The sequence below is a fragment of the Streptopelia decaocto genome (assembly GCF_964273445.1).
Source record: "Streptopelia decaocto genome assembly, chromosome: 10".
Taxonomy (NCBI): Eukaryota; Metazoa; Chordata; class Aves; order Columbiformes; family Columbidae; genus Streptopelia; species Streptopelia decaocto.
Window position 1 is genome coordinate 13,408,604 of NC_138665.1, and position 11,240 is coordinate 13,419,843.

The window sequence follows — 11,240 nt, forward strand, 5'->3', positions numbered from 1 at the left end:
GTCACAGGAGGCTGTGCCCAGGGGAGGTACCTCCACTGAAATAACACCTATGATTTGAGGCTTCAGTGCTGCAGTGGTTGTTTACTCATTTGGCGCAGATGAGAATGGTACTTGGCAGCCTGTTCAGCTGCTCTGATGTGGAGTGGAAACCTGTAGAAGCACTGCGAGCAACCCATCAGCTCCTGTGACAGGGCTAGGGAGTTGGTTTTGCCATTTCCTGCGATGGGCAAGAACACCCAGTGACATAGCGAGATGTTCACAGCAGCACTAATTGTTGGTAGAACTGGGGTTAGGGCTTTGGCTGCCTGGCTCTCAGACAGCAGTTAGCTAACACCCATGTGAAAGACCTTACTGCTAAATCAAGCTGATATCTAAAACTAGATAGCAGGGCAACCCTCTTCCTTTGAAAAAATTATAGTAGAAAAAAATACCCTTTTTCTGCTCAAAAACCTAATCGATGAGCTATGCTGCTCAAAGCTCCCTGCCTTGCAAGGTGAAAAACCTTGCTCAGCTTTGAGCTTGCAGAAGTTGCATGAAACTGTTTTCTCTCATCTAGGAGAGACACGTGAGGAACGGACCTTCCGCAACTGGATGAACTCCCTTGGTGTGAACCCTCATGTAAATCACCTCTATGGGTAAGGATCAGGCTCTTGGGAGAGACACAACTAGATCGGACTAGAGATGTATCCACACCAGTGTCCTGTTGCCCCTGGTGCCAAGCAAAGAGCTTGAGAAAGGGTGATGGAAGGGAGTGGGAGATGCTCACTGCACCCTTCCTGCAGTCCGTAGCTTAGGGTTTGCTGAGCCAGCACTTGACAGACTCACAATTTACTTTAAGGGCTGTGAAGACAGTTTGTTTATTTTCCCCTATCTTGTGTAAATTGGTACCCTGAGATCCCAATACATTCAGATCTGCTTGAGCAACTGTGTTAGTGCAACTGAAACTACATTGCCTCTCACCGGGTTTAGCCAAGACATCATAGTTAAGAGGCAAGATACTGAGGGTCCCTGTACTCAGTGGTGAGAGGTGGCTACGTTGGGGTTTTATGTAGCAAAATTCTTCCCTGAATCTGTTGCTGATTACTCTGCTAAAACCTGATTTAATTCAGCAGCTAGCTGATGTTAAGCATGAAGCAAGCATTTCTCCTGCCCTGAGAACTACAAAATGTTTTGACTTTTTTTCTTTTTAGTGTTGTTGGAATAACAACAACCTGTAAAGAGTAGTAATGTAGTAATTATTCTTGATGTGACAGAGAGTGCATTTAAATCTTGCAACATTAGACTTAATCAATGTTTTCCACTTTAGTGATCTCCAAGATGCACTGGTAATACTACAGTTATATGAAAAGATCAAAGTTCCTGTTGACTGGAATAAGGTTAACAAGCCTCCGTACCCTAAACTTGGAGCAAATATGAAAAAAGTAAGCATTTCAAAATACTTCAAAAGAAGCCACGGACATTAAAAATTTCTATTTGAGGCTTCCAATCACATGAGTGTATTTGTGAGTGATTTTGTTTAAACTCTCTTCCTGTGTAGCTAGAAAACTGTAACTACGCTGTAGACTTGGGAAAGCATCCAGCTAAATTCTCCCTGGTGGGCATTGGAGGACAGGATCTGAATGATGGAAACCCGACACTGACACTAGCCTTAGTCTGGCAGTTGATGAGAAGGTAGGACCCATCTCAAATATGTAAAACTTATGAATGGGGTACAGAGTTTGGGAAATTTTTTGCCATGAGAGTACTGCAGCGCTGGAATAGGTCACTCAGAAAGATTGTAACACCTCTGTCCTTGCGGGGTTTCTGACAGACAGTTGGGACAAAACTGGCAGAGCTGATCCTGCTGCACATGGGAGGCTGGAGCAGAGACCACCAGAGAACCTGCTGGTGGATCTGTGAACATCCTACTGACCAGGATCACTTCTCTCTTGCCTGCTCAAGTCTGGTCCATGTACAGAAACTCTAATCAGGAAGATTTACACAGTTTTTATGCTCTAACTTTCAACTGGAAATTGAGAGAGAAACATTCCGGGGCTGTTCCAATAACCCCCTTCTGCACTGGAATGGGGGAAGGAGAAACTTCATAACAGAAAATGTTGATAGTCCTTGTGATCATCAGTTATGTGAGTTTATATTAAAGGACTTGAAAGGCTAGAAAGACTAAATGCTTTAACAGAAACCACACGTCAGGTAAGGTAGATGATTCTTCCCTTTTGTTAAAGGAGTTATTAAAAAAAAAAAAAAAAAAAAAGGCAGAGCTGAGACTATATGAAGACTTTCCAAGCTGCCATCGGCTCACATTGCATCCTGGCTGCACGCTCACCAGGGCTTTGCCCAGGCTCTGTGCCTAATGTTATTCTCTCTGCTGGTTCTCAGGTACACGCTGAATGTCCTCGAGGACCTGGGTGACGGTCAGAAAGCTAATGATGACATTATAGTCAGCTGGGTAAACCAGACCCTGAAAGAAGCTGGCAAGTCCACCTCCATCCAGAACTTCAAGGTGCAGGTTCCCTCTTGCATCCAAAAGGAGAGAGGTGCCCAAAAAGTATTTCCTTGGCTGCAGGAACAGCAGGACATCTTCGGGGTTTAAACAGGACAGGATATGGTCTCTGCTGGAAACAAAGTGGCTTCAGGCTACCAGAGACACGACTTTTTAGGGCTGCCCACAGTGGCAGTGATGGGGCAAGAAAGCTGAGGGCTTGGCAGAGGAGGGGGGGTGGTCACACTTTGGCGTGTTTCATATTTTCAGAGCATTTGGAGTAGATTGGAATAATGGTCTTGTACTATAACCAAAGGAAAAGCAGCAGTTTTGTTTTCCCAGTGGTCCAGCACTAACGCTGTTGCTTTGAAATGGCTTTTATAAGCTTGTTTTGTTGCACGTTGCAGAGCGGCTGAATTGAGGTGAGAAGTCTGCTTTCAGGATTAGGAATTCATCTTTGTCTGTCCCTGTGTTCTCTAGGACAAGACTATCAGTACAAGCTTGGCAGTTGTGGATTTAATTGACGCTATACAGCCTGGTTGTATCAACTATGACCTTGTAAAGACTGGTAATCTATCGGAAGATGACAAACAAAATAATGCTAAGTAAGTTGGCTATCTCAAAAGCTGGTTTGCATTGAAAGAGTGTGCCTTGCATGTGCTGGCCGTAAGCCGCAGGTGTTTTTACCAGTTTATTACTGTGATTTCCAATCTCTTTTAACACTGTACCTTTTAAACAGACAGCACTTCTTCAAATCTAATTGCTGTACTTGTCTGTAACGCTGGAGGGAGTAATTGTCTGGACTCTTGCTTGTTGAGAGGAATGCAGAACAGCTCCAAGCAGTTCTTAGCAATGATGTTCTGTTTCTCGCCTTGTTTGTTCAGGCATATGAAGAGCTCAGCCAGTGGCTCAGGGTTTTGAAATTGTACTCTTGTGTGTTTCATGTCTTGTTGAGTCATCTTAGGTTGTCAAGTTTAAAGTATGCCTATTAAAACATGCCTTTGAAGTGTGTGTTCTGCGACTGTTCTGCAGTGACAGAATGACAGTAAAGTTTCTTGCAGATAATAGTCTTGCTTGATTATTCTTAAGGAGCAAGCAGGGGGGAAATGTAAATGTTAGCTGATTAATCCTTGGTTATACATGCTATCTATTAGCCCTGATAATTATTAATTACAATTTTTTAAAACTGGTGGTAAAGCTGATGACATTCAAAAGTCAATTTGTACATTAAAGACACTTTATTGAGGAAAAGGAATACAGCAAAAGATCAAAAAAAAAAAAAAGAAACAAACATGTGGTGTGATTGGACTGTTGCACATCTTGAATATTAGTAAAGATGATAATAGGTGAAATGGTGTTGGATAGGCCAGGAGCTGACTTGTAATTTCTTGGTAGCAGTCTCAGTTCTGACCCTCTCCTCTTTCTGTGGTGAATAGGTATGCTGTGTCCATGGCAAGAAGAATTGGTGCCAGAGTTTATGCGCTTCCAGAAGATCTTGTGGAGGTGAAACCAAAGATGGTCATGACCGTGTTTGCCTGCTTGATGGGCAGAGGAATGAAGCGAGTATAAAGGGGTTGATCCATACAAAGCAAAAAAAAAAAGCAAAATGCAACAAAAACCCAACCTGCCACCCTGGGTGCATGAGTAGCAGATCAGCTCTGACCATGTTGAAATGCTGTTGGCCTAAGAACTGTTGACGTTCAAAGGACTTTGTTTTGCTTTGCAAGACAACTCTTATCAAAATTCTCAGGGAGAGGAGTTTTAACCAACAGATGCGCTCTTTTCCCAAAGGAAAGTTTAACTTATCAAGAGCTCACAGAAATGCATTCATAACAGTCCTGCATCTTGCAATATTGCTCTGGAGCTGTTTTCACTCCATTATTTCTCAGATACTTGGTGCGTGGTTTTTTTTACCCTTGAGGGTTATAAGGTGGTTGGTATGAATTGTAATGGAAACAAATATAATTTCTATCTGCAATCTGGTTTAATTTCTATCATAGGTCCGAGCATATTCTAGGTTTGACCACTTCCATAACTTTGTGGGTAAAGCTACAGTACACGTTGGAACCTGCAAGCCAGCTCGCAATGCTAGATGAGAAATGTGTAATTAGGAAGATGCATCTTCCTTTGGTATTCTCTGTACATGGTGCTTTTTTATACATCTGACTATTTTGATTACCTTACAAATAAACATGGCAGTTTTTTTCTCTTGCTGCTTACAAAAAGGGTGGGTTTTGTTTGTTTTGGGTTTTTTGTTTGTTTGTTCTTTTTTGTTGTTTTTTTTTGTTTGTTTGTTTTTTAAAAGTTGTATTCCATATGAGAATACCACCATCCTTGGACCTCTCAGAGTAACATATGATATCATGTTCCTTATGGCACAGTCACACCTGAGAATGGAAGTGAATGCATTTTTGTATGCATCTTGGTTCAGTTCTGTGCACCTAGAAAATAATTTTTACAAAAATCTGCATGAAAACTATAACTTTTTTATTTAAAATGCTGTTGGATATAAAACCATACTACATTGTGGGGAGGTTTTGTGCAGGGAAAAGGCAAATGTTATAAACAGTAGGGTTCAACAAGCTGAATAGCAAATGTGCTGGAACATAAAAGTATTTTTACAGATAAAAGGAAGCATTGTCGCCAAAGAAGGAAGATGCTGTATCTGTAGGATTTAATATTATCTTGCTTTGGCAAGCTGTTTGCTGTATTTGAGATCATATTGCTATTCCAAGCTATTCAAAGTGATGTAATATGGTGGCAAAGCATTAGTTGAAATAAAAACATTTAAATACACGTTTATGTCCTTACTTACACTGACACAGCACGGCAGCACGTCCTCAGTTGCTTTTAGCTTTCCTTTGGTTGATCTTTTTACACCAGGTCTGCTGATCTGTAAGACACCTGAGAATCGGCATGTGCTTGAGGAGCTCTTGCCTTTTAAAATGGGCACTGGCAGCGCAGTTATTCTCAACTTGTGTTTTAGCGAGGCTTTGTCTTAATGGCAGCTTCTGTGAAACCTTGCTCTTAAACTCTTGCTGTGTGCCCAAAGGTGATGTCTGTGGGTATAGGAGAAGACCCCCTGTTAGGGCAAAACCCAGGAGGAGGAAGAAAAGTTGTTCCCTGTGTCAGGAATGTGCTATCCTGGCTCATTTCCAGAAACCATGGGTCTGGGGTTGTAAGTGGCACCTACCACAAGCCTGGCATGACTTGGGTCTCAGGGTGCCATAGTGGGAGAGGGGATGCCCAGCAGCCACTGGTTGTTGGGGGGATTTGCCAACTTGCTGTGTCCAGCAAGCCTGGAACAGGGCTGTGGGTGCTGGTGGGATGTGGTGATCCCAATGCACCAGTTCTTCCACTCATGCAACCCATGGGTGGGAACCTGGGTATCAGCTGAGCTTTACCAAAACCATGACCTGACAGTGCAGAAGCCCCCAGAACAACCAGTGGCTTTGACAAAAATCAAGAACAATTTGTGTGAGACTGGTGTCACATAAACAAGTTCTTGTGACCATAACAATATAAACCTGGTCTGGGTTGTCCCCTTCCTGACCTGCCTTGCATGATTTTTTTTCATTGGTGAAAACAGGTAGGTGTGTTTTGTGCAAGAAGTATGTTGCAGCTTGTCTGCTGATGGAATGGGGACGAGCTTGTGGATTAACCTAGATTACAGGTTCATGCCTGGCCTCCGCTTTGGGCATCATCTTCGGTGAACAAGGTGGCATACCTGTGAGCTTAAACCACCTCAAAACACCCACAAGCCAAATGCTTGGAGGAATGTGGGAACCCAACTACCAAATATGTCATTCCCCATCCCATGCTCCAAATCTTTCTGTGGGGTGAGGGTGAGAAGGACTTCTGTTCCAATGCCGTGTTGTCAGTGCTCCTGAACCACATGCATGGTTGTGTCCTCACTTTTATTTTTAAAGCAAAGAGAGAAAAAAATGAAGGCAAAACCAAAACAACAGCAACAAACAAGCCCTTCTTACTGTGACCTTGTCCTCCATGAGAGACTGCTGCAGAAGCAGATCCTGCTGGAAATTATTTCTGTTGAAGCAAATGTTGCACACACCATCTGGAGCCCATGATAAGAATCACACAGCTTCCCTTTGTTCCCCTCTCTTTTTTTTTTTTTTCAGGTAATTAAGTGTAATCATATTATTATAGCAAGTTTATTTGGGACATGGCGGGGCAGTGAGGTGATGGGGGTGTCCGTGTGCGCTGTATATGTCCCTAATAGGGCGGGTGATGCGCTGGGAACACGCGGGTAGCGCATCAGAAGCTCCCACCCCGCGAGAGCTGTGTTTCGCGGGGCAATTCAGACAGGGACTGTCTCCAACAGGGGAGGGACAGAGCTCAGCCTGGGGCTCGGCTGCTACCCAGCGCTCGCCACTGCACCCCTGCCGGGGCCGGGGCCGGTGCACTCTGCCCGGGATGGGGCCGCGGGGTGAACCTGCTCAGGGTCGGGAGGCCAGGAGAGCAAGGGAAGTCGTTTGCAGCGTGGAGGATGGGGAATCACTAGCGCCTGAAAACGTGGAGGGCCGTGGTGCTTTGGGAAGTGCAAATTTGGGACAGGAGTGGGTGGAGATGCAGTGTCTCATAGAAAATTTTGGTTTTAGCACCTGAAAGATTATCTATTTATCTATTTATCTATTTATCTATTTATCTATTTATCTATTTATCTATTTTCCTTGCTTAGTTTGAAAATGATGGTCAGAGGGAGATGCCATCTCCTTTTCAGCCCTTTTTCTCTGGTCAGGCATCTTCCTGTGCCCTTCCTGCAGCTGGTGCTTCTGGACTGTGATGCTATATGCCATCTTTCCTCATCTTTAATGGCCAGATGCAAATCTGCTCTTAGATGCTGGTCCTTCAAAGCATGTTGAGAAGTTGGTGCTGCTGGGAGTGCACCAGGGAACACTCCATAAAAAAAAAAGGGAGACCACATTTATTTGAAGCAGCAGCTTATTCTTTACTGTTATGCCTGGTGCAGGCTTCAAAGGTGAAAGTTTATATGAGGGCTATTTGACTGATAGAGACTTAATTTTTCTATGTGTAAGAGATGAAAACAGAGCAGGTGAAAAGGAGGATTTTGGCAGGGAGCTGGAGAGGGTCTGGTGCACACAAGAGGGGAGGTGCAGGAGTCCTGCCTGCTGCAGGGGTCAGGACATGGGATGCAATGGTACCAGCTGGGAGCACTCGCTGCTCAGAGAGCACTGGGAGCGCCAGAAAACCGTCTCAACGGTTTTACTGCACAAAGCCTCACATACAGCCAGCTGGGAGCTTTCCACCAATAAAACTTTCACATATGAAAATTTGTAAACAATGCTTCCCGCAGGCAATCGCAAATGTTTTCACTGAATATGGAGTGATATACCATAAGTAGAATCACGTCCATCCTGATGAAACAGTGGTCTAGTGGTTTATAGCACTGGCTGGAGATATGGTATAATTAATGTCAAAATTCTTAGACTTTGGAAGTGACCATCTGTCTTTTCTTGCCTCTTTTGCATCCTAGTATCATGTTAAAAGGGGAAAAATGGATACTCCAACAATTACTGAATGGGAAAGTATCTTCTTCTTGTGCTGGATGTATTCAAGAAATGGGCTAACTCAAAGAAAAATTTGGGGTCCAAGCAAAGCAGAGGTCTCACAGTGAAGGACCAGTGCAGGGCAGGGAAGACAAATCCCAGTGTTTTCCCAAAAGAAAGCCCCTGGCAAGCAAACTTTCAAAATAATTCCTGTTTTATCAAACACTTCTAAAAATTTCTGACAGGAGCCAGAGGTGTAAGCTTTAGCACATTTCTTTGTTCCTGCAATGCTTATTTTGCTCTTTCATATTCAGTTATTTGTTTTTATTCATTCAATTACTTGGTTCTATTTATTCAATTACAGGCGTTTTCTTCCAAGGTTTTTTAGCAGTATCAGCTTTCTTCATACTGATTTTTTTCTTTTTAAACAGTCGAGTTTGCTGAGTGCATGTTGTCCTTAATCTCAAGGATCTCCTTCAAATGTCTTTCCAAGCCCAGACTGCATCTTCAGAGCTGGATTTTTTTGTACTGCAAATGAAGTTCATCCCAGGCCATGTGGCCGCTCATGGCTCTGATGCAGCACATGGGTGGTGTGAGAGGGCTTTCTAGTGGATCATCACATAGGCTGCAGCAGGATTTGGGCTGTTTTTAATATACCCACAGAAAAGGAAAATCCCCTTGGGAGGATGAAGAAGGCTGATCTGTGTGAGGGAGGAAAAGCAAATAGCACAGTGATCATGGTGACCATCAGCATCTCCCAGCAGCTGGAGGGAGGCAGCTCAGGGGTATGGCACTGGTGGGATGCCATGCCTGAGCTTGGCAACAAAATGCAGGGAGACAAAACTCGTACAAACCATCCCTGAGACAAATGAGCTCTTTGCAGGTGTAAATGCAGAGCCATGTTAGCTGAGGCTCAATACTGCAAGGAGCAGCTGAGTGAAAAAAAGTTTTGCTTGGTGACATTTTCACCCGCTCCTCCATCACTGTTTTATATTGTAACAGCAAAACAGTTTGTGTGCCAGCTGTGGGAACCTACAGCATGTTGACAGAGATGCTAATGGACTGAGCCTTTGCTAGGGCCTCCAGATGTGCTGGAACATGTGCAATTTATTCCTACTTAACAGTACTTACAATATCCCCAGTGTGGGAAGGCAGCCCTTCTTCCCAAGAGATCATACGTGGCTGCAGGAAATGGGTGGGACAGAGGCCATGGTGGGGCCACGCATCAGCCAGCACAGTCCCCCACCCTGAGCTTGCTGATGTGAGCTTCTCCTCTGCATGTGAACATTTACCTTGAATTTTGATATTAGCATTTCAGATTTGACTATTGCCCGTGAATGAAAGCATTTATTCCTACATAATGAAATCCCTCTATTTCCATATAAAACCCACCTGTAATGAAAATCATTTTTCACAAACAAATAGCAAGAAAATAAATAAGTCGCGTCCACTTCATAATTTAAACATTGTCAAAATGTCGTCATGGAGGTGTCCCATCCCCTTGCAAAATACCACACATGGCAGACAAGTGCCAGCAGGACGATCTTGCTGGGGAGAGCTGGGGGCCCAGGAGCCACGCTGGTACCAGCCACCCTGCACTTGTCTTCGCTTGCCAGCTCAGGTGGCACTGTGCAGTCCATCAGGTCCCCTGTACGGGGGACATCGAGCGCCGTTGTGTTGTGAGGGCCAAGGAAGGCACAGTGCAGCCCTTCAATCGCTCCCCTGAGCGTTGCGGTCCACCGCAAGAACCAGAGCATCTTGCAGTCACATTTCCAGGGGTTGTGAGATAGAAACACGTACTTCAGTTTTGGCAGTTCAGCGAACAAGTGGATAGGGAGGGAGCTGAGGTTGTTCTTGCTCAGGTGAAGGAAGTGAAGCTTGTTTAAGTATGAGAAAGCAGAGTCTGAGATGGAGGAGATCTGGTTGTTGTTCAGGTACAAGTTTCTCAAGTTCAGCAGATGCCTGAAGGTGCAGTCGACAGCAGTGATTCTGTTGGCTTCAAGGTGCATGGTCTTGAGCTGGATCAATCCGTCAAAAAGCTGATTAGGCAAGTCAGCAATGAAGTTGTGTCCTAAATTTAACACACCTAATCTGAGAAGCTTTGTGAAAGCGCCATTTTGAATGATCCATATCCGATTCTTCCTGAGATTCAGATCGTACAGGGTTTCCAGGTCCTTCAAGGAATCTCTGCCAATGGCTTCTATGTGGTTGCCCTCCAGGGACAGCCTTGTGAGGCTGGAGAGGTTCCTAAAGGCTTGTGGAACATACCGCATATTATTGGAGGCTAAATCAAGTATTTCTAAAGAAGGCAGGTGTGAAAATAGAAGTGGGTGGATTTCAAAGATATTGCAGTGGGACAAATCCAGGCTGATAAGGTGTAACAGTCCTCTGAAAGTGTTTGCGTGCAGGTAGGTGAGGCGTGAGTTCCTGCTAAGGTGCAGTTCTCGCAGCTCACTGAGACCATTGAAGGTCCCTGGGGACAGGAAAGTCAGATTGTTTCCATCTAGCCAGAGGCTGTGGAGGAAAGTCAGGTTTCTGAACGTGTTGGTGGTGAGAATCCGCAAATAATTATTGGAGAGGTTTAGAGAGACGGTGGATGCTGCAATTTCTCCGGGAAGGGCTCTCAGTCCAGCTCTGTTACAGTGGATAATCTCTTCGGGTGCACATTTGCACATGCTTGGGCATGAATCAGAGATATTCAGACTCAGCCCAGCCTTTGCTGCACAAGTAAATATAAATATAACAAGAAAGAACATGACCAGCCACAAGTCAGCCACTGCATCTAATACCTGATGGACAGTAGAGAAGGAGGCAAGAAAAAGAACATGTACCTTTTGTATAGGTGAACCGCGAGCATTGCAGGATCAGTTGGGCTGTGCTTTTAGTGCACACTGAAAATAAATTAGCCTGTTCTTCCTGCTCCAGACCAATGAGGATCAAGTCTTTAGGCAGATAAAAGCTGATTAAGTGCTGTCCTGCTATGAAGAGCATTACTGAGGGGCAGGGAGATCTCTTAGTCAAGCATTACGTTCTGACAGTGATTTTCCCCATCTCCTGCCCTCTGTAAACAGCAGCAGGTAACAGATTTCTCTTGCAATCTGTCTGGGAGCAGCTCCTGCTGCTGGGTTCATCACCATTCTCAGGATCTTCTTGGCTGTTCGCTCAACAAAACCTCTGGTTTTGGGGAGGTTTTTTGTACTTTTCTCTAGTTAGTACTTCAGTGAAGGAAGCTG

General features: G+C 44.4%; 2 protein-coding genes across 3 annotated transcripts in view; one reads left to right on the plus strand and one right to left on the minus strand.

The window, feature by feature from the left end:
- The window catches only part of PLS3 (plastin 3), a 49,978-nt gene extending 44,703 nt beyond the window's left edge, over positions 1-5,275 (plus strand). For both annotated transcript variants that reach the window (XM_082061569.1, XM_082061570.1), the window contains exons 11-16: positions 557-635; positions 1,307-1,421; positions 1,538-1,671; positions 2,377-2,500; positions 2,960-3,084; positions 3,916-5,275. In XM_082061569.1, the coding sequence (XP_081917695.1) occupies positions 557-635; positions 1,307-1,421; positions 1,538-1,671; positions 2,377-2,500; positions 2,960-3,084; positions 3,916-4,048 (710 nt within the window). In that variant the 3' untranslated portion in view covers positions 4,049-5,275. The remainder of the gene's footprint in view (positions 1-556; positions 636-1,306; positions 1,422-1,537; positions 1,672-2,376; positions 2,501-2,959; positions 3,085-3,915) is intronic.
- A 4,201-nt stretch (positions 5,276-9,476) lies between these two features.
- LOC309444317 (uncharacterized protein) lies at positions 9,477-10,763 on the minus strand (the record flags this gene model as incomplete). Its single annotated transcript, XM_082062029.1, has 1 exon — positions 9,477-10,763. The coding sequence occupies one exon, from the start codon at positions 10,761-10,763 to the stop codon at positions 9,477-9,479; it is 1,287 nt and encodes a 428-aa protein (XP_081918155.1).
- Positions 10,764-11,240: the final 477 nt, after the last annotated feature.